Source organism: Conger conger, chromosome 13 (genome assembly GCF_963514075.1).
Source record: "Conger conger chromosome 13, fConCon1.1, whole genome shotgun sequence".
In the NCBI taxonomy this organism is placed as follows: domain Eukaryota; kingdom Metazoa; phylum Chordata; class Actinopteri; order Anguilliformes; family Congridae; genus Conger; species Conger conger.
In genome coordinates, this window is record NC_083772.1 from 222356 (window position 1) to 246145 (window position 23790).

The 23790-nt window shown below is 48.1% G+C and overlaps 1 protein-coding gene across 1 annotated transcript in view; it reads right to left on the reverse strand.

The window, feature by feature from the left end:
• Positions 1-16136, reverse strand: part of pax3b (paired box 3b) — an 18346-nt gene extending 2210 nt beyond the window's left edge. The window contains exons 1-5 of the mRNA XM_061217619.1: positions 16118-16136; positions 15485-15708; positions 13484-13649; positions 11213-11430; positions 1-49 (exon numbers count right to left, since the gene is read on the reverse strand). The exon at positions 1-49 is cut by the window's left edge and continues 138 nt beyond it. Coding sequence (XP_061073603.1) covers positions 1-49; positions 11213-11430; positions 13484-13649; positions 15485-15708; positions 16118-16136 — 676 coding nt within the window. The remainder of the gene's footprint in view (positions 50-11212; positions 11431-13483; positions 13650-15484; positions 15709-16117) is intronic.
• Between the last annotated feature and the right edge of the window lie 7654 nt (positions 16137-23790).

Below are 23790 nucleotides of genomic sequence, written 5' to 3' on the forward strand. Positions count from 1 at the left end.
CAGTCTGGTGCTGGTGAGGTCCACCGCCTGGGGTCAACAAACCCATCACCTGGGGGGGGCAGGGTGTGGGGGGAGAGAGAGAGGGTGTGGGGGAGAGAGAGAGTGTGGGGGAGAGAGAGAGAGTGTGGGGGAGAGAGAGAGAGGGTGTGGGGGGAGAGAGAGAGGGTGTGGGGGAGAGAGAGAGTGTGGGGGAGAGAGAGAGAGGGTGTGGGGGAGAGAGAGAGAGTGTGGGGGAGAGAGAGCGAGAGAGAGAGAGTGGGAGAGAGAGAGAGAGAGACCATACACATATCTGGTCATGACATCATTGTTCTCTTAGAGACATGGTGCCGTGACAACACAAACACTCACTGTCCCCCAAACTATCGAGAAATTTTACTTCCATCCCTAAAACATAACAATATTAAACATGGCAGAGACTCAGGAGGGGTGGTGATATGGTACAAAGAGGAACTATCATCAAATCTATTTGAAATTGAAAGAAAACCAACATATATGTGGCTAAAATTAAAGAAAAAAAACCATTGAATGTAATAATGACATATACATTAGAGTCACCATACTTTGATGACAATTTATTTGAAATTCTCCATTCGGAGATCAGGCATTACCAGGCCCAGGGTAATGTCCTACTGATCGGAGATTAAAATGCCAGAACAGGATCAGAGACAGCCACATTTTCAGAACATCCTCTGTCTACCTTAACCCCACCACTACCCAAAGAAACAGTCTTGATTATACTGCAAACAAAAATGGCAAAGAGTTAGTGCACCTCTGTCGATCCTTAGGTCTGTACATGCTTAATGGAAGGATCAGAGGGGATTCTTTAGGGAGGTTCACTTGTTGTTCAGCTCTTGGGGCTAGTGTAGTCCATTATGCAATCACTGACATGGACCCCTCCTTCATTAGTGCAAGTAAAGGACAAATTGGCTTTCCACCAAATCACCGAACTACTGATCATATTTACACCCTACACACCCTAATTAGTCAACATGTACACCAACAAAAGAAAAGAAAAATGTTTACATGCTTTATTGACTTTAAAAAAGCATTTGATTCAATTTGGCAGGAAGGTTTATATTATAAAATTCTCCAAAGCGGTGTCGGGGGTAAAGTATATGACATAATTAAATCAATTCATACAAATAATAAATGCAGAATAAAAATTGGCAATAAAAGGACTGATCTCTTCACTCAAGGGCGAGGGGTTAGGCAGGGATGTAACTTGTCCCCTACTCTATTTAATATCTATATAAATGAGTTAGCGGTGTTATTGGAACAATCTACAGCCCTTGGCCTAACACTAAACACGAAGGAAGTTAAATTCCTCCTCTATGCAGATGACCTGGTGCTGCTGTCACCCACTGAACAGGGGCTACAGCAGCATCTGGACCTGCTAGAGCAGTACTGCCAGAACTGGGCCCTGACAGTAAACCATAAAAAATCTAAAATAATGATCTTCCAAAAAAAGGCAAGATCTCAGGAAAGCAGACACATGTTCAGTCTAGGAAACGCCGCCCTAGAACACACCCTGTCCTATAATTACCTGGGTCTGAAAATTAGTGCCTCAGGAAACTTTGGTCTGGCAGTGAATTCACTGAAAGAAGGGTGTCTCGGTGGCGCAGCCTGTAGAGCACTGACCGCATGCTCATTGCGAGTCGGCGGTTCGAATCCGACCGTCTGACATTTGTCGCATGTCTTCCCCTCTCTCTCGCTCCCATTCTTCCTGTCTCTCTATACTATATACTGTCCAATAAAGCTGAAAAAGGCCTAAAAAATATCAATCAGATTGACATTCCAATCAGAATCTGGTCAAAAATATTTGATAGTGTAATCCTGCCAATTGCTTTGTATGGAAGTGAAGTATGGGGTCCACTCAGTCAACATGACTATATTAGATGGGAGAAGCATCCAATTGAAGCCCTACATGCAGAATTCTGCAGAACAATTTTAAACATCCAACAAAAAACACCAAACAATGCATGCAGGGCTGAATTAGGACGATTCCTATTGATTATAAACATACAAAAAAGGTCACTCAAATTCTGGATGCATCTGAAATCAAGTCCCAAAACAACACTGCAGTTCCATGCATTTCAAACCCAAGAGCTGAACCCTGAAAAGAGTCCACTAAGTTAGCTGGTACTGAGACTAACTAATCATCTCACATCTAACAAGAACATCTCTCAGGCCAGCACTGCTTCACAAACACAAATCAGAATAAACCAAATTGCTAAACAAAATAAAACCATTTATCTGGAACATTGGAACAACCAAACCAAAACACAAAACAAGCTTACTTGCTACCTGGCCCTAAAACGGGAATACAAATTGGCTGAATATCTTGTGACTGTCTGAGATATGAAGCAGAGACGACTCCTTACCAAATACAGACTCAGTGACCACAACCTAGCCATTGAAAAAGGTAGACATAAAAAGTCCTGGCTACCAAAAGAACAGAGGATATGTGGTCACTGTATGACAGGTGAGGTTGAAACGGAGGTGCACTTCCTTCTAAAATGTGAAAAATACAAAAATATCAGAGAAAAATATTTTAATAAATTTAAAAAACATATCCCCAACTTTCTCCATCTAGAAGAGAGCAACCAACTGCCGATAGTCTTGGGAGAGGGAACAACTGCACATATTGCAGTGAAATATGTGTCTGAATGTCACATACTCAGAGACAGTGAATGACAAAACAAACTACAACAATTCTACAATTCACACACACACACACACATTGAATTTACCTGTCATATAAACTGTTATTATTAGATTAGCTTGTTATTAGTATGTTAGAAAAATTTCTGTCTAATTATATGTATGTGCGTACATATGTGTATATACGTGTGTATGAATATGCATGTATATGTGTGTGTATATATATGTATATATAGATTTATTATTGTTCATCATTATCCTGTTGAAATTTTTTTTTTTTTAATTTTAAAGAATTTAATTTGTATATATAATCATATTACTGTGTTATTTTCACCTGTTTTAACATGTTCCTTGCCATGCTTTGGCAATACAAATGCAAATTTTGTCATGCCAATAAAGCAATTTGAATTTGAATTTGAATTTGAGAGAGAGAGTGTGGGGGAGAGAGAGAGGGTGTGGGGAGAGAGAGAGAGAGAGAGAGAGAGAGAGAGGGTGTGGGGGAGAGAGAGAGGGTGTGGGGGAGAGAGAGAGAGAGTGTGGGGGAGAGAGAGAGAGAGAGAGGGTGTGGGGGGGAGAGAGAGAGAGAGAAAGAGAGAGAGTGGGAGAGGGAGAGAGGGTGTGGGGGGAGAGAGAGAGAGGGTGGGGGGAGAGAGAGAGAGAGAGGGTGTGGGGAGAGAGAGAGAGAGAGAGAGAGAGAGAGAGAGAGGGTGTGGGGGAGAGAGAGAGTGTGAGGAGAGAGAGAGAGAGTTTGAGAGAGAGAACTACTGTCAAAATTGGGCAATGGCCATTAACCTGGAAAAAACCAAGATTATGGTGTTCCAAAAAAAGGCCAGATCACAGGGATCCCGATACCGGTTTACTCTGGGGGAGACCACATTGCAGCACACTATGGAGTACAATTATCTAGGCATAATAATCAGTGCTTCTGGCAGGTTTGACAGAGCTATAAATGCATTGGCAGATAAAGCATGCAGGGCCTACTATAGCATCAGAAGATCACTGAACAAATTCCATCCACCAATTAAAATTTGGCTTAAAATTTTCAGCTGTGTAATTGAACCCATTCTTCTCTATGGGAGTGAGGTGTGGGGCCCATTACTTAACCAGAAACCTGCATCTTGGGACAAAACTCCCATAGAAAAACTCTCATCTTGAATTCTGTAAAGACATCCTTAAGGTCCATAGAAATAACCCAAACCATGCATGCAGAGCAGAGCTGGGTAAATTCCCTCTGTCCCTCCCCATGATCAAAAGGGCTATTAACTTCCAGGCTCATCTAGCCCAGGCTGATCCTGAATCATACCAGCACAGAGCATTCATGAGTAACTGCCTCCACCCCGAGACAGACCCCCTGAAACGTATAAAAGAACCATACCATACCATCTTCAAAACAACACCCTCCATACTCTTTCAAAAACACAACTAAAAATAATAGATAACAAAAACAAAAATGAATACATTGAAAATTGGCTGACTGAAATAAACAACTCCAACAAATTAGAATATTATCGGTCATTGAATAGAAAATACACCTTAGCACAGTACCTTGTTAATATAAAAAACCCCAAACAGAGACGCACCTTAACAATGTACAGATTCAGTGACCATAGCCTGGAAATAGAGACGGGACGCCATAGGAAGGAATGGAAGCCCAGAGAGGAGAGAACATGTAAACACTGTGGATCCGGAGAAATAGAAACTGAATCTCACTTTCTCCTCTCCTGCCCCATATATGCAACTCTAAGGGAGGCTTTCCTAGGGAAAGTTAAAACCAGCATCACATCATATGACAGCAAAACATATGATGAACAATTAAGCATATGTCTGGGAGAAGCACCAGAACTTATAGAGTTGTCTGCACAATATGTGAGCGCTTGCCACGAGCTAAGAGAAAAGAAAATTAACACTGTAACACTGTAACATAGTCCCATAATCCGTTCACCTATGTATTATATAATTAACATAATAACCTCTCACCATCACTTACTAAATATACGTTGTTGTTGTTGTTTTTATTTTTATTTAGCTGTTGTTGTTGTTGATGGTTGATGTTGCTGTTTGACCACTTTTTCTTTCTTTATTTTTTTTTATTTTTTTTCTTTATTTATTTATTTATTTATTGTAACAATTATTGTATATTGTACTGCTTTGGCAACAACGGTTTATTACCATTCATGCCAATAAAGCCATTTGAATTAGAATTTGAGTGTGGGGGAGAGAGAGAGAGGGTGTGGGGAGAGAGAGAGTCTGGGGAGAGAGAGAGAGAGAGAGAGAGAGTGTGTGTGGGGAGAGAGAGAGGGTGTGGGGGAGAGAGAGAGAGAGAGAGAGAGAGAGAGAGAGAGTGTGGGGGGAGATAGAGAGAGAGGGTGTGGGGGAGAGAGAGAGAGAGAGAGAGGGTGTGGGGGAGAGAGAGTGTGTGTGGGGAGAGAGAGAGAGAGGGTGTGGGGAGAGAGAGTGTGTGTGGGGGAGAGAGAGGGAGTGTGGGGGAGAGAGAGGGTGTGGGGGGAGAGAGAGAGTGTGGGGGAGAGAGAGAGAGTGTGGGGGAGAGAGAGAGAGTGTGTGGGGGAGAGAGAGAGGGTGTGAGGGGAGAGAGAGAGAGAGGGGTGTGGGGGAGAGAGAGAGTGTGGGGGAGAGAGAGAGAATGTGGGGAGAGAGAGAGGGTGTGGGGGAGAGAGAGAGGGTGTGGGGAAGAGAGAGAGTGTGGGGGGAGGAGAGAGAGAGTGTGGGAGAGAGAGAGAGAGTGTGGGGGAGAGAGAGAGGGTGTGGGGAGAGAGAGAGTGTGGGGGGGAGAGAGAGAGTGTGGGAGAGAGAGAGGGTGTGGGGGGAGAGAGAGAGTGTGGGGGAGAGAGAGAGTGTGGGGGAGAGAGAGAGAGTGTGTGGGGGAGAGAGAGAGGGTGTGAGGGAGAGAGAGAGAGAGGGTGTGGGGGAGAGAGAGAGTGTGGGGGGGAGAAGAGAGAGTGTGGGGGAGAGAGAGAGGGTGTGGGGGAGAGAGAGAGTGTGGGGGGGAGAGAGAGAGTGTGGGGGAGAGAGAGAGAGTGTGGGGGAGAGAGAGAGAGTGTGGGGGAGAGAGAGAGGGTGTGGGGTGAGAGAGAGAGGGTGTGGGGGAGAGAGAGAGTGTGGGGAGAGAGAGAGGGTGTGGGGGGAGAGAGAGAGGGGTGTGGGGGAGAGAGAGAGAGGGTGTGGGGGAGAGAGAGAGAGTGTGGGGGAGAGAGAGAGAGTGTGGGGAGGAGAGAGAGAGGGTGTGGGGAGAGAGAGAGGGTGTGGTGGAGAGAGAGTGTGGGGGGGGAGAGAGAGGGGTTGTGGGGGAGAGAGAGGGTGTGGGGGAGAGAGAGAGTGTGGGAGGAGAGAGAGAGTGTGGGGAGAGAGAGAGTGTGGGGGAGAGAGAGAGGGTGTGGGGGAGAGAGAGAGTGTGGGAGGAGAGAGAGAGTGTGGGGGAGAGAGAGTGTGGGAGGAGGGAGAGAGGGTGTGGGGGGAGAGAGGGTGTGAGGGGAGAGAGAGGGTGTGAGGGGAGAGAGAGAGAGGGTGTGGGGGAGAGAGAGAGAGGGTGTGGGGGGAGAGAGAGGGGTGTGGGGGAGAGAGAGAGAGGCGTGTGGGGGAGAGAGAGAGGGTGTGAGGGAAGAGAGGTGACATTCTGTAGCTGTAGCTTGCATAGATGTGCACTTGTTGCAGAACAAAGTCACATGTGTTGTTGTGTGTGTCTGAGAGAGAGAGTGTGTGCATGTGTGTGAGTCTGCATGAGTGTTGGGGGGGCGTGAGAAGAGTGGAGTGTGTGAGTGTGAGTGTGTGTGTGTGTGTGTGTGTGAGTGTGTGTGTGTGTATGTGTGTGTGTGTTGTGTATGTGTGCATGTGAGCGCGGTGTGTGTGTGTGTGTGCATGTGAGTGTGTGTGTGTTGTGTATGTGTGCATGTGAGCGCGTGTGTGTGTGTGTGTGCATGTGAGTGTGTGTGTGTTGTGTATGTGTGCATGTGAGCGCGTGTGTGTGTGTGTCTGAAAGAGAGAGAGAGTGTGTGCATGTGTGTGTGTAAGTCTATGTGAGTGTGTGTGCACGGGGGGGGGGGGAAGAAGAGTGGAGTGTGTGAGTGTGTGTGTGTGTGAAACAGAGATTATGCGATTTGTTTCAGATGTAACACTCTTGTCCAAAGTCTGTTCAATGAAGACTGATCTTCTGAGATACGGTGATAAAACCAGCCCCTCTGCACTGGGCTGATAACTGCGTGTAGGGTGCTGATCTGTAGTTGATTAGTGGCAAGATAATCAAATTTAGGGATTGCTTCTTGCCTTGAGGGGTAAGGGGTGCGGCCCCCCTAATATATCTAAGAATTCATAAAAAAATGTATCAGCATTAAACATCTCTCATCATACAAGAGAGCTGGATGTTTTTTTACTGGGGTTCATGACTGTGAACCCCAAACTACACTACCTTAAGATGCACCATTCCCCCCAAAACCACCCCTTCCCTCTCCCCATAATGTCTAATGAGAAGCAGCTTTCTGGGTTCTGCTTATAAGTGACATTTTATTCCACATCCACCCCGACACATGGCTTCAGTTAAATAATTTCCCAAACTAAGGACAGAGGGGCTAATGTTGATTTTAAGAAGGAGTTGTGTTTCTTGACCCTGGTAACATTTTCCTAAAAATTATCTGTGTTTGGAACTGCATGTTTAAACCGAAAACTGCATGTTTAAACAGAAAAGGTACACATTTGGCAAAGAACTGGCTAGGTAAAATAGCTATGAAAGATTCATTATTTTCTCTTTTCTCAGTTCTACCTGAAACTGCCCTGAGGTTAGAGAGTTTCAGCAGTTGTAGGGGGAGAGTGAGGTTAGAGTTTCAGCAGTTGAAGGGGTGTGGGGGATGAAACCATCCATTTGAATCTGGTCTCCAAACATTTTACCAGAATGTTTATAATATTGAGGAATATTTAAGACGCAAGCCTGAGGAAAAAGAAGCTGCACTCAATGGGTGTGTGTGTGTGTGTGTGTGTGTGTGTGTGTGTGTGTGTGTGTGTGAGTGTGTGTGTGTGTGTGCAGTGTGTGTGTGTGTGTGTGTGTGCAGGTGTGTGTGTGTGTGTGTGTGTGTGTGTGTGTATGTGTGTGTGTGTGTGTGCAGGTGTGGTGTGTGTGTGTGTGTGTGCGCAGGTGTGTATGCGCTAATGTGTATATGGACGGGTGAGGACACATTGCTCCCCCCTCCTCTCTCGGATGAATGAGGCACTTGACCCTTGACCTCCATGTGTTTCTGGTTTGTGAGGAGCACATGGGTCCTCTTAAGGATGGTGTTCGGCTGCTGTAAATTACACACCTGACTTCCCCTTCCTCTGCAATCCTTCAATCTCTCTGTCACATCTGCCCACCTTTCACACTTTCATACACACCTACACACCTGCACACACACACCTGCACGCACACACACACACACACACACACACACTCACACACCACACACACGCACACACACGCATCACGCATCACGCATCACGCATCACGCATCACGCATCACGCATCACGCCAGACCTGCAGCAGTACCTGGTGGGTAACAGATGCTCCCTGAATCCCTGGCTCTGGCTGAAGTGAATGTGAATGGGCAGAGTGTGGATTTACAGGAGTGGGGAACTGAACTATTGCCAGCATTAGCCTGTAGTGCCTGTCTCAGCCATATTCATTCCCATCAAGCCTCCAGAATTAGACCACAAATTAGTCCCTCTAACAATTCACCCAATATCAACAAAGCACACAAGATAAAGTCATAAATGAACTTAAGTGAAACGCAACATCGAAGGTAATCTGCACCGACTGGATTACTATACTTTCTTGTTGATTAATCCGTTGGGTAGCAATACATTTAGACACTGGAACCTGGGGTAATTATCAGGGTCACCACCTTCTCTTCCCTCCTCATCACTCTCTGCAGATGACTTCCTGGCCCACTTTGATGGGAAGGTGGCTGCAATCCAATACTCCTTCACCCACTCAGAGATGCCACCTACTCCCCAAAGCATGGCCCACTGCTGCACTAACCTCCTGTCTATATCCGGTGAGCACCTTCTTTATCTGTCCTTTATTATTTACGGGTCTCTGGCCAGTGGTAATGTCTTACTCCATAAGAAACCTACATTCGCCCCCTCTAATGTCAGGAACTATTGACCAGTATCACAACTGCCTTTTCTGTTCAAAACTCTAGGAACAAGATCTATTTAACCAACTGTCATCTTTTCTCCAACAGCACAGTAAAATCTGCTCGACCCTCAGCAGTCAAGCTTCTCCAGCCTGATCTCCAGCCTGATCTCCAGCCTGATCTCCAGCCTGATCTCCAGCCTGATCTCCACCTTGATCTCCAGCCTGATCTCCACCTTGATCTCCAGCCTGATCTCACCTTGATCTCCAGCCTGATCTCCAGCCTGATCTCCACCCTGATCTCCTCAATCCTGGGACTGCCCTCTCTTGGTTTCCTATCTAGCAGATGGGTCCCACCAGATCACCTGGAGGGGGGTCTGTCTCTGCCCCTCTTCCCCTTCTCTCAGGAGTCCCACAGGGATCTGTACTGGGACCTCTGCGGTTTTCCCCTTTACGCTACCATCTCTTGGTTCAGTCAGTGCTTCACATGGCTTTTACTATCACTGTGAGGCTGATGATTCTCTTACACTCCCGCAGGTCAGTGAGAGAGTAATCTGCCTCATCATGGAGGCCAGGCATCACCTGAAGCTCAACCTCAACAAGCTGCTCTCCATCCCTCACAGAGCCTCCCGACTCTAAGATCCCTGTCCTGTTGATGGTACTTGAGTGTCTGCCCCCTGCTCTGCTAAGAACCTGGGGAGGACCTGCATGACCAGCTGGACTTCAAAGAGCAAGTTACAACATCACGGGCCTACAGGTTCCTGCTGTACAACATCACGGTCCTGCAGGTTCCTGCTGTACAACATCAGGAGGATTCGACCATGCCTGGCCACACACTGCGCACAGCTGCAGCTCAGACAGAACTCGCCTGACTCGTTTCAACCTCCCGAACGTGGGAGTTGTATTCTTCATGGCACAGATATGTTTCACACAATGTGGCTCACACAATCCCGCTAAACATGAAGCACCTCATTCAGCCAAATTAACTGCTGTTGAAATTCTGACATTGCAATTATGGTTGGAAGGAAAACTAGCATACACACTGCCCTAAACAACCAGTCACAGACAATATACCCCCCAGGTCACCCCTCCTGCATTAAAATCTCATTTTCTGCCTGTTGAAATGGCCCTTGCTGTTTAGGTAGTGCACGATAGCAGATGATGCCGGTGTAATTGTCTTTTCAGTTCTCATTCATGTTATCTGTGTTGATCACCTCCCCTCCCTCAGTGATAGACAGATTTTATATCTCCTTCTTTCCTGTTATCAGCTTGGATTTTACCCTTTAACTTATTGCCCCACCATCAATACTCTACCCCTCTGCTCCAAAACACCCAACCTGCCTGTGTATTCGTGTGTGTGTGTGAATATGTCTGTGTATGTGTGTTTCTGTGTGCATGTGAGTGTGAGTGTATGTGATGTGTGTGTGTGTGGGTGAGTGTGAGTGAGTGCATGTGAAAGTGTGAGTGTGTGTGTGTGCGAGTGTGATGTGTGTGTGAGTGTGTGCATGTGATATGGATGTGTGTGTGTCTGTGAGTGTGAGTGTGTGTATTTGTCTGTGTGAGTGTGAGAGTGCGTGTGTGAGTCTGAGTGTGTGTGTGTGTGTGTGTGAGTGTGTGAGAGTGTGTGAGAGTGTGTGAGTGTGTGAGAGTGTGTGAGAGTGTGTGAGAGTGTGTGAGAGTGTGTGAGAGTGTGTGTGTGTGTGGGTGTGTGTGGGTGTGTGTGTGAGTGTGAGTGTGTGAGTGTATGAGTGTGTGTGTGTCTGTGTGTGTGTGTGAGAGTGTGTGTGAGTGTGAGAGCGTGTGTGTGAGAGTGGTTGTGAGTGTGGTTGTGAGTGTATGAGTGTATGAGTGTATGAGTGTATGAGTGTGTGTGTGTTTGTGTGTTTGTGTGTGTGTCTGTGAATGTGTGTGTGTATTTGTTTGTGTGTGTGTGTGTGTGTGTGTGTGTGTGTGTGTGTGTGTGTGTGTGTGTGTGTGTGTGTGTGTGTGTGTGTGTGAGTGTGAGAGTGTGTGAGAGTGTGTGAGAGTGTGTGTGTGTGTGTGTGAGTGTGAGTGTGAGTGTGTGAGTGTGTGTGTGTGTGTGAGTGTGTGAGTGTGTGAGTGTGTGAGTGTGTTTGTGTGTGTGTGTGTGTGTGTGTGTGTGTGTGTGAGAGAGAGTGTGTGTGAGTGTGATTGTGGTTGTGAGTGTATGAGTATATGAGTGTATGAGTGTGTGTGTGTTTGTGTGTGTGTGTGTGTGTGGGTGAATGTGTGTGTGTGTGTTTGTTTGTGTGTGTGTGTGAGTTTGTGTGAGTGTGTGTGTGTGTGTGTGTGTGAGAGTGTGTGTGAGAGTGTGTGTGAGTGTGAGTGTGTGTGAGTGTGTGTGTGTGAGAGTGTGTGAGTGTGTGAGTGTGTGAGTGTGTGTTTGTGTGTGCGTGTGTGAGTAAGATGACTCACCTGTGAGGACAGGCCGTTGCTGATGTTGTGGTTGATGGCTGTAGGGGGCGCTGTTGGGAACCCCTCTGAGTACCCAGAGAACCCATGGCGGCTGGAGGGCAGGCAGTAGGCGGAGCTTGAATCCTGCCCCGCCCCTGCAGCTCCCAGGGTGCTCTGGGGCATGGATGTGGGGGGGAGGGGCTGCGGGCGGTGGACTGTACCGGGCTGCTCCGACACCACTGCGGGAGAAAGAATGGGGTTAATGTTCGGGTGCCAGGTTGGGTGTTTTGGTGTGTTTGGAGGCCAGGTTGGGCGTTTTGGTGTGTTTGGAGGCCAGATTGGGGGTTTGGTGTGTTTGGATGGCAGGTGGAGTGTTTCATTGTGTTTGGATGCCAGGTTGGGCGTTTTGGTGTGTTCGGATGCCAGGTTGGGTGTTTTGGCGTGTTTGGGGGTTGGGAGTTATGGGGTTGGGGTTAGGTAAGTAAGAAATCTTTATAACCCAAGTTGTCCCATATTAGGACTTCTTGGGAAATAAAAGTTTGCACTGGCCATTCAGAGTACTGAAGCCTTTAAGTAGGAAGAATTTGGTCCCTCTTGTGTTGCTGTTCTATGTGCGTTGGTTCAGTCCTCTTGGAAATAGAGTGCTAAGTTTGAGAATCCAGTGTTTCTCTAACCTGCGTCTCTCCTCCGGTGTCCAGTTATTATAAGTCCATGGTGAAGGAAATGAGCCACCAGGTGTGTGTCTGTCTCTCTGTGATTTCTGATATTATATATATGTTGAGCTAGTCTACATTTAATTGTATTCCCTGTCTCTCCTACATATTTTATACCACATTGTTTGCACTTAATGGCATATATGCAGTTTTTAGTGTTTTTGGTTAGTGTTTGTTTTATTATGTAGGTTGTGTTAGTAGTGGTGTTCCTGACGGTAGTGGCTTGTTTGTAGAATACTGGGCCCTGTGTAGGTATAGTATTAATTTCTGGTAGTTTGCTGCTCACCAGATGAGCTTTAAGATTTTTATTTCTTTTATATGCTGAGATAATTTTATAGTTCTGGATAATGTTGGCTAAATGCTGAGTAGGTGGTGATTAGCGGGATGATTTTGCGCGTGTCTTGTTGTCTGGTGGTTAAGAAAGTTTTCCGGACCTGTCTAAGGAAAGATCTGGAATACCCCCTTGGTTTTAATGCATTGAAGAGGGTCTGGATAGCCTCTTCAAAATCTATTACCTGTGTGCAAATCCTGTTGAACCTGAGCAATTGTGAATTGATCAGGCCCTTGAAAGTGTGTTTAGGGTGGAGACTGTTTTTATGTAAAAGTGTGTGTGTGTCAGTATCTTTAAAGAAAACTTTAGTGTCTAAAGTGTGTGTTTGGGAAAAAGAGGGTCCCTTGTATGTGGCAGTGTCCAAGAAATGTATTTGTTGGTTATGCGTGATGTATTTAACGGTTATCGTTCTATGGTGTGTGTTGAGGATTTGTATAAAGTGTTTGAAGTCCTCTAAACTGTGTGTCCATGTTCCCCATATGTCATCTAAGTATCTAAAATAATTGGTGGGTAGTTTGGGGCATTTTTTAAAAACAGTCTCCTCCCAGTGTGCCATGTAAATGTTCGCGTTGGCCGGTGCAAATTTTCTACCCATCGCCGTGCCGCTGATTTGTAAAAAGTATTCTTTATTGAATTCAAAGTCATTTTTTGTCAGGCTGATTTCTAACAGTTGTAGGAGAGATGTATCCGGGTGGCTGTCATCCGGGTATTTCTCCATCCAGAGTTTTACAGCTGTTAGCCCTGCTGCAGTGTTTATATTAGTGTAGAGACTATCTATGTCAATTGTGAATAAGAGGGTGTCTTGTTTTATTTTAGTGTTTTTGACTATGCGTATTAAGTCGTATGTGTCTTTTATATAACTGTTGTGTTTAGTTGACAGTGGAGTGAGGAAATAGTCTCTGTATTCTGCAATCCAGTAGGATTCGCTGTTGCAGTCTGAAAAAATAGGTCTCCCTGCCGGGACCACATATGGTACACTCCAGGACTGAGGCTGCTTGTGTATTTTGTGTATCCCCCCTTAGGTAAAACCTTGTATTTTTGTGATGTATTTATTCTCAATTTGTTTATTATTTGCCTGCTGATGCAGTGCATACCCCACAACCCCAGTGGCTCTCTCCTCTGCTGAGGTTGTTTTTATCTTTGTGAGTTTGGGGGTTCAGTGCCTTGTTAGGGTTAGGGTTAGGGTTAGGGTCGGGGTTGGGGTTGGGGGTTAGGGGTTGGGGTTAGGGTTGGGGGGGGCAGGATCACCTTGTGCTATGGACGTGGGGGGGTACGGGCTGTCTGAGAGCTGATAGGGTGGCAGGGAGGACATCGCCGAGGGTGGGAAACCACCTGGGATCAGGTGATTAAATGCCATCAGCTGATTGGCTCCAGCTTGCTTCCTCCACCTGGCTCTTCTGTTGCTGAACCACACCTGTGAGGGAGGGGCAGGGACACACAGGTGAGGGGTGACTGGAGAAAATGAATGAAATTTCAACTTTCAACTTCAGTAACTAAACAAGATCATATGATCAAGATGATGATGATGATGTGTGTGTTAGTGTATAAGTGTGCAGCCTGCAGCATAGCATGTAGTTAAGGTATATGACTAGGACCCATTGGGCCCTTGGACAAGGCCCTTAACCCTGCATTGCTCCAGGGGAGGATTGTCTCCTGCTTAGTCTAAAAAATCGCTTTGGATAAAGCATCAGCCAAAATGACATGTAATGTAATAGTGTGTGATTGTTAGTAAGTGTGTGTGTGTTTATAAGCACATATATAGCTCATATTGTATTCATATATGGCTCTTACGCTCAAACTGCTCTGGGACAGAGAGGTGAGGAGAGGTGAGGCGGTTATTATTAAATCTGATTGTCAAGGTGAACCAGTACTGTGCCATTTTGTGATTGAATCATATGATCATACATTTGTTTGAGTCCATTTCAGAGAGCAAATTTCAGACAGATGGCAAGAGGAAAAAGGAGAGAATTAGTTTGAACTATGGACCTGCATCCTTACTGCTTTTCTGTCTAAAACTGCTCAACCCTCATCCAGGAACTCATTACATTACATTAATGATACTATGCTACAGGCCATCCTACACACACATACAGACACACACAAACACACGCACACACTCACGAACTCACAAACTCACAAACTCACAAACTCACACACACACAAACACACACACTCTCACACAAACACACACACTCACACACAAACTCACACTCTCACATTCCCACACTCTCACTCACATACACAAACACACACACTCTCACACACAAACACACAGACTAACACTCACACTCACACTCACACTCACACTCACACTCACACTCACACTCACACACACTAACTCACACACACACTCTCACACTCAGACTCACACTCACATACACACTCACATACACACTCTCACACTCTCACACTCTCACACTCTCACACTCTCACACTCTCACACTCTCACACTCACGAACTCACAAACTCACACACACACAAACACACACACTCTCACACAAACACACACACTCACACACAAACTCACACTCTCACATTCCCACACTCTCACTCACATACACAAACACACACACTCTCACACACAAACACACAGACTAACACTCACACTCACACTCACACTCACACTCACACTCACACACACTAACTCACACACACACTCTCACACTCAGACTCACATACACACTCTCACACTCTCACACTCTCACACTCTCACACTCACGAACTCACAAACTCACACACACACAAACACACACACTCTCACACAAACACACACACTCACACACAAACTCACACTCTCACATTCCCACACTCTCACTCACATACACAAACACACACGCTCTCACACACAAACACACAGACTAACACACAGACTCACACTCACACTCACACTCACACTCACACTCACACACACTAACTCACACACACACTCTCACACTCACACTCACACACACACTCTCACACGCTCAGACTCAGACTCACACTCACATACACACTCTCACACTCTCACACTCTCTCACACTCTCTCACACTCTCTCACACTCTCTCACACTCTCTCACACTCTCTCACACTCTCTCACACTCACACTCTCACACACAAACACAAACACAAACACACTCACACTCACACTCACACTCACACTCACACTCACACTCACACTCACACTCACACTCTCACTCTCACTCTCACTCTCACTCTCACTCTCACTCTCACTCTCACTCACACTCACACTCGAGAGTGGTGTGCAGTACCTGCACGCGGGCCTCAGTGAGTTTGGCGCGCTGGGCGAGCTCCTCGCGGGTGTAGATGTCGGGGTAGTGCGTGCGCTCGAAGGCCTGCTCCAGCTGGTCCAGCTGCTCGGCGCTGAAGGTGGTGCGGCTCCTCCGCTGCTTGCGCTCCAGGGGCAGGCCCGGCTCCGACTCCCCCTCCGAGCCCTCGTCCGACGGGCTCACTGCGGACTCAGACCGGGTCAGCGCTACGCTCCACACACACGGATCTGTTCTGAATGGCCCCCTCAGGGCTGCATTGTGCCGGATACTCCTGCTCTTAGATAATCCCGCGGACCTGTCTGTGAGCTGCTGGGGACGGGAGCACAAAGCCCGAAAGGCCGAAAGGCCCGGCCCAAGCGCGGGGCAGGGCGGTCCCGCCCGGCTTTGTGCTCCTGCAGGCCCACTGAGCAGCACTAATAATCATAATGAGAAATTGCCGTCTCCACGCAGGTGCGTACTAATCTGTTTACTCAGCTTCAGGCGGGGGAGAAAGCGAGGTCCTTTCGGGGGTAATTCAGCAGAAGACGCTGAGGATCGGCGGCTCTAAGCTGCACACAGTGCTGCTGCCCGGAGCAGGGGGCGGAGTCTATTAAAAAATGATTAGGGATTTCACACCAGCATGACGGGCCACCATTGTGTGCAGACACACTCACACTCACACTCACACTCACACTCACACTCACACTCACACTCACACTCACACTCACACCCACCCACCCACCCACTCACTCACTCACTCACTCACTCACTCACTCACTCACTCACTCACTCACTCACTCACACACACACACACTCTTTCTCTCTCTCTCTCTCTCTCTCTTACACACTCACTCAGTCACACACACACTCTCTCTGACACACACACACGACGTGGTTCTGCTGTTGTAGCCCATCTGGCTGAAGGTTCTGCTCACCACAATTTTTTGGTGATCTGAGTTAACGTAGCCTTTCTGTCAGCTCAAATCAGTCTGGCCATTCTCAGTAGACCTCCCTCATCAACAAGGCGTTTCCGTCCATATAACTACAGCTCACTGGATGTTTTTTGTTTTTTGCACCATTCTGAGTAACCTCTAGAGACTGCTGCGCATGAAGATCAGCAGTTACAGAAATACTCAAACCAGCCCATCGGTCACCAAAAATCATACTACGGTCAAAATCACAGATGGGTGGGGGAGATAGAGAGAGGTTGTTGGGTGGGGGTTAGAGATAGAGAGAGGTTGTTGGGTGGGGGAGATAGAGAGACGTTGTTGGGTGGGGGTTAGAGATAGAGAGAGGTTGTTGGTGGGGGAGATAGAGAGAGGTTGCTGGGTGGGGGAGATAGAGAGAGGTTGCTGGGTGGGGGAGATAGAGAGAGGTTGCTGGGTGGGGGAGATAGAGAGAGGTTGTTGGGTGGGGGAGATAGAGAGAGGTTGCTGGGTGGGGGAGATAGAGAGAGGTTGTTGGTGGGGGAGATAGAGAGAGGTTGTTGGTGGGGGAGATAGAGAGAGGTTGTTGGGTGGGGGAGATAGAGAGAGGTTGCTGGGTGGGGGAGATAGAGAGAGGTTGTTGGTGGGGGAGATAGAGAGAGGTTGTTGGGTGGGGGAGATAGAGAGAGGTTGTTGGGTGGGGGAGATAGAGAGAGGTTGCTGGGTGGGGGAGATAGAGAGAGGTTGTTGGGTGGGGGAGATAGAGAGAGGTTGCTGGGTGGGGGAGATAGAGAGAGGTTGCTGGGTGGGGGAGATAGAGAGAGGTTGTTGGGTGGGGGAGATAGAGAGAGGTTGCTGGGTGGGGGAGATAGAGAGAGGTTGTTGGGTGGGGGAGATAGAGAGAGGTTGGGTGCTGCAGGACTGAAAGGCCCAGATTTAGAGCTTTAATTAAACACAGTGTCTGTGCTGGATGGATCTGTCTGCATCCCCTAGAGCGCAGTTCCACACACAGCCTACAGGGGGAGCCCAAGGACACAGTCTCAGGAGCTGATCAGACGGTTTCTCACAGCTTAACAAAGGTGTTTTATAAATGCAATAAACACCTCTCCTGTGGATGGTCAATAAGGAAGCAGGGGAGTACTTCACTTCTGTCTCTAAAATAAGAAATAAAAACAAATGAATAAACAGAAGAGTGAGCAGCCAATCAGGGGCTCTGGGTTGAATGTGACAGGACAGGATTGGCTGAAAGGCAGGAGGACTGTATCATGTTTACAGCAGGAGGGGGAGGAGCCCCATGCTTTTCTTCTTCTCTTGTATTGAGTAACTGCTCCATCACAGCCGCGGAGTTAATGGCGAATGACACGTTCTCTTTGTGGAGGGGGATTTTCCTCTCTTTCTCTCGCTGAGTTATTTGGCGGCTCTTTGTGTGGCTGAGAGGCTCCCGGGGCGGCGGAACAATCCGGCATTTCCACGCTCCATCTGCGGATCCTCCAGCCCGCGCTTTCACTGCCCTGTCACCTGCCTGGCAGGGGTGTGAGTGGCACAAAGAGGGGCCTGGGGGGGGGCAGGGGGAGCACCTGAACCCTCAGGGAGGAAGCCAATGTGTGTATGTGAGTGGGGGGGGGGGGGGTTGGGTATTGAGGGGGCATTGGGGGGGTATTGAGATCTGACCTTCTCTTATTTAAAATAACCCCCAACTCTCCATCACCCCAGTGATGCATTGCAGCTCCCGCTCCCTCTCCCTCTCCCTCTCCCTCTCCCTCTCCCTCTCCCTCTCCCTCTCCCTCTCTCTCTCTCTCCTGTTTGTAAGTGTGGAGGCACAAGGCCACAGTATCACAGGGAGGTGAGTATCAGACACATAGAACCTGACCACGCATGGAAACGGCACAGAGATACTATGAGTGTTCCAGCCTCACAGATTTACACATATACTCACAGATTTACAATGTGCTATTGTCATGAATTGATCTACTAACAGGTCAATAAAAAGTTGCTGCCTAAAATTTCCTCACTCCCCTCATGCCTGGCAACTGGGCTGGGGTGGTCCTGGGTAATTTAGGGACCCCACACGACTGCAACCCTACAACCCAACACACACACCCAACACGACCCCATAATGCACACACCCAACACGACCCCACAACACACACACAAACACACATACCCCACAACACACACACCCAACACGACCCCACAACACACACACAAACCCACATACCCCACAACACACACACCCAACACGACCCCACAAGACACACACACACAAACACACCACATGACCTGGTGGTGACCGGGAGACCGGGAGACCGGGAGACCGGGAGACCAGGAGACCGGGAATGTGAACGCTTCAGCCTCCGAAATGATGCAAAAGAGGTCTGACACTGTACAAGTCCCCAAACGCCCCCACTTAACACCACCCAAAGCAGCCGACTAAGAGATTAGCAAACTTTTAAGTCACTTAAAAATGGTTAAATAAACTTCAATGGGGTACAATAGATCAAGTCTTAGGCACTGGCAAACAATATGGAAACAATGTATTTACAAACAGTTATCTTATTGCCATAGTAAATGTAATACCAAGATAAAACTAAAATGAAGAAATATTTTGCAACTTTCTTATATATTAGTTCATACTGACATAATTACGCTGTTTCATAATCAAAACATCTCATAATCAGATTGTAAATGTATTTCTTTGTCCAGTCTTCGTCCGCATAAAATGATAATATTCATACAAACACCAAACCATTTTAAAATTACTGATATTCACGCATGGTCAAGACATAAGTGCTTCAAATACATTTTTACAGATGAAAATGGCTCCAAGAGAAAAAAAAAAGGAGAGAAATCAGCTGAACAGCACTAAACTTCGCACAGTGTTTCCATAATTAGTGCGAGTACTGTTTCGTGCCAGTACTGTACCTCTGATGTATAAATGCATGCATTCAAAGTTTAATTCATAAATAAGCATACATTTCTCATTAATCATCTCTTTCCATTTCTACTGTTAACCAATCGGAGGCGCTCATCTGTAGTCCAGCCCCAGCCCCTCTCCTTTCATTCTTAGACACAGAACTGAGGAGCTGAGAGACAAAGGCTTTAAAGCGCACCTTGCTGTGTGGAAGCTACGCAAAGACAGCGGTTTCATTTCATTAATTTGAGCAGAGCACCAGCCAAAACCCTACTCTACCAGCATCAAGGCCTTCCCCCTGCCTATGGAAAGAAGGGAGAGAGGACGCTGACTGAAAGAAACTTTGTTTTCCTGGAAGGGGGGGGGGGGGGGAGGATGGTTTTGAGCTGGGCTGGGGGCGTCCGCCTCCCAGTTTAAACCCCAATAGCACAGCTCCTCTCCCCATTAACCCAAATGGGCCAGGGTCCAAGGTCCAGGGCTGCCCATATGTGCACTGCTCACTGGCCCAGGGGACGCAGAGCCACTGGGGCAGGACAGCCCTTCCTCTGGGGCAGTTAATGAAGAGGGTAATTGAGCTGGTGACATGTGTTCCCCAAACAAAACAAAAGGCCAGAGAGACAAATGAAGCGTTTATTTGTGTGGGGAGGTCTGTTCAGCCTCTGGGGACAGGAGGGATGAGAGAGAGAGAGAGAGAGAGGGAGAGAGAGAGGGAGAGAGAGAGAGAGGGAGAGAGAGAGAGAGAGAGAGGGGGAGAGAGAGGGGGAGAGAGGGAGAGGGAGAGAGTGTACAGATGCAGGGGGAAAAAGGCCTTGTAGCCCCATCTGCAGCACAGAGACTCTCTATAGCATGCTCACACTCACACACACACGCTCACGCACACTCATACACAAACACACTCACACATACAAAAACACACACACACACACACTCACCCATTCACACACACACTCACCCATTCACACACACACTCATACACCCATTCACACACACTCACACACCAACAGTGATTGGTTGCCATGCAAGGCACCAACCCTCTTGTCAGGAGGATTTGGGGGTTAGGTGTTTTGCTCAGGGACACTTCAACACACCCTGGGCGGGATTCGAACCGGCAACCCTCCGACTGCCAGATGACTGCTCTTACCTCCTGAGCCAATGAGATGACTGCTCTTACCGCCTGAGCCAATGAGATGACTGCTCTTACCGCCTGAGCCAATGAGACAACTGCTCTTACCAGCTTAGCCAATGAGACTACTGCTCTTACCGCCTATGAGACGACTGCTCTTACCGCCTGAGCCAATGAGACGACTGCTCTTACCGCCTGAGTCAATGAGACGACTGCTCTTACCAGCTGAGCCAATGAGACGACTGCTCTTACCTCCTGAGCCAATGAGATGACAGCTCTTACCGCCTGAGCCAATGAGACGACTGCTCTTACCTCCTGAGCCAATGAGACGACTGCTCTTACCTCCTGAGCCACTGTCGCCCCAGCAGCTACAGCAGCAGAAGTAATAAAGACCTAATAAAGTGCTCACTGCGTGTATGTATACAACTTTTCTCACGCCTTAAACTAACTACAATTTTACTTTTTAAAAACTGTTTGGAAGCAGGAGAATATGTGTGAGGAGGGGATGCCATGATTTTCTGTTTTGCCATGTTGAACTTCCGATGCTGCGCTCGTGATGTGCTGATTGGTCAGGATGGGGGCATCTTCTCCCTGGGTTCTCAGGGTAATTAGATGACATCATTTGGGTTAAGAGCGACGTGCTTCCAAGTCAGGTGATTGACAGCTCCCTGTCCGTCATTTTATTGTGTCATGGTTTCATTTTGTTGCTTTTTCCTTGACCCCCCCCACCCCCCCCACCCACCCCCCCCCATTCCAGGCAGTTTTGCTTGGCTAATACTTCCACCAGATAAAGAGCTTTTCTCTCCCCAACCCTATTCTCCTTGACCTTCGGCCGCCCGGCTCTCTCCCTCACTTCAAACCGCCCTGCGGAGCCTGGCTGAATGTGGGCCCGTCAGCACCCCCACTTCAAACATGGCTGCATTCATTAATCGCCCTTTGAGTTGATATCAGAGGGTCACGATATGGGTAGAGGGAGAGAAAGAGGCTTAATGCATGAAGTCTCTATTCATTCAGATACCCATGTGTCTACACTAAGATGGGCATGGGTTGAGGAGGAGGAGAAGAGATAGAGAGAGAGAGGGGGGAGAGTGAGAGAGAGAGAAAGAGGGAGAGAGAGAGACAGTGAGAGAGTGAGGGATAGAGAATGAGGGAGAGAGGGAGAGAGAGAGAAAGAGGGGGGAGAGAGAGAGAAAGAGGGGAGAGAGTGAGAGAGCGAGAGGAGATAGGGAGTAAGAGAGTGAGGGATAGAGGGAGTGGGAGTGAGGGAGAGAGAAAGGGGGAGAGAGAGAGAGACAGTGAGAGAGTGAGGGATAGAGAGAGAGAGTGAGAGATATAAAGCCCTGCAATGCCAAGAGCTGAGCAAAGGAAAGAGTCCCCTCACACAGCTGATCCTGAGGCTCAGTTCACTAACCACCCCCAACACCTTAAAGCCTCAGGACAGCATCACCGTGAATTCAATCAGAGTCAACCAAATTATAACACAGCACAAACAAAACTACACAAAGCAAAATGCAAAGCTATTTGGCTCTAAATAGACAGCCCACCATGGCTGATTATCTGACCACGGTGACAAAAGACTAAGTGCCTTGATGAAGTACAGGCTCAGGGAGCACAGCCTGGCAGGGCACAGCTCCCAGGAGGAGAGGCTGTGGGAGCACAGCCTGGCAGGGCACGGCTCCCAGGAGGAGAGGCTCAGGGAGCACAGCCTGGCAGGGCACAGCTCCCAGGAGGAGAGGCTGTGGGAGCACAGCCTGGCAGGGCACGGCTCCCAGGAGGAGAGGCTGTGGGAGCACAGCCTGGCAGGGCACGGCTCCCAGGAGGAGAGGCTGTGGGAGCACAGCCTGGCAGGGCACGGCTCCCAGGAGGAGAGGCTGTGGGAGCACAGCCTGGCAGGGCACGGCTCCCAGGAGGAGAGGCTGTGGGAGCACTGCCTGGCAGGGCACAGCTCCCAGGAGGAGAGGCTCAGGGAGCACAGCCTGGCAGGGCACAGCTCCCAGGAGGAGAGGCTGTGGGAGCACAGCCTGGCAGGGCACGGCTCCCAGGAGGAGAGGCTGTGGGAGCACAGCCTGGCAGGGCACGGCTCCCAGGAGGAGAGGCTGTGGGAGCACAGCCTGGCAGGGCACGGCTCCCAGGAGGAGAGGCTGTGGGAGCACAGCCTGGCAGGGCACGGCTCCCAGGAGGAGAGGCTCAGGGAGCACAGCCTGGCAGGGCACGGCTCCCAGGAGGAGAGGCTCAGGGAGCACAGCCTGGCAGGGCACGGCTCCCAGGAGGAGAGGCTGTGGGAGCACAGCCTGGCAGGGCACGGCTCCCAGGAGGAGAGGCTGTGGGAGCACAGCCTGGCAGGGCACAGCTCCCAGGAGGAGAGGCTGTGGGAGCACAGCCTGGCAGGGCACGGCTCCCAGGAGGAGAGGCTGTGGGAGCACTGCCAGCCCAATGGAGCTCAGACAGAGCTGCATTTTCTCACTAAATGTGAAAAATACATTGAAATTTGAAATGTTTACTTTCCCAAAATTAATCACAGACACTCCCAATTTAAACATCTGCCGGATAAAAATAAACTCCCCTTCCTCTTAGGAGAGGAGAAGAAGCATTGTCGACTGGTGGCAGAATACGTCTTAGACCTAATACAGTCTGAGACCTCTTATACAGTCTGAGACCTAATACAGTCTGAGACTCTAATACAGTCTGAGACTCTAATACAGTCTGAGACTCTTATACAGTCTGAGACCTCTTATACAGTCTCAGACCTCTTATACAGTCTCAGACCTCTTATACAGTCTCAGACCTAATACAGTCTGAGACCTCTTATACAGTCTGAGACCTCTTATACAATCTCAGACCTCTTATACAGTCTGAGACTCTAATACAGTCTGAGACTCTTATACAGTCTGAGACCTCTTATACAGTCTGAGACTCTTATACAGTCTGAGACCTAATACAGTCTGAGACCTCTTATACAGTCTGAGACTCTAATACAGTCTGAGACTCTAATACAGTCTGAGACTCTAATACAGTCTGAGACTCTTATACAGTCTGAGACCTCTTATACAGTCTCAGACCTAATACAGTCTCAGAACTCTTATACAGTCTCAGAACTCTTATACAGTCTCAGACCTCTTATACAGTCTCAGACCTAATACAGTCTGAGACCTCTTATACAGTCTGAGACCTCTTATACAATCTCAGACCTCTTATACAGTCTGAGACTCTAATACAGTCTGAGACTCTTATACAGTCTGAGACCTCTTATACAGTCTGAGACTCTTATACAGTCTGAGACCTAATACAGTCTGAGACCTCTTATACAGTCTGAGACTCTAATACAGTCTGAGACTCTAATACAGTCTGA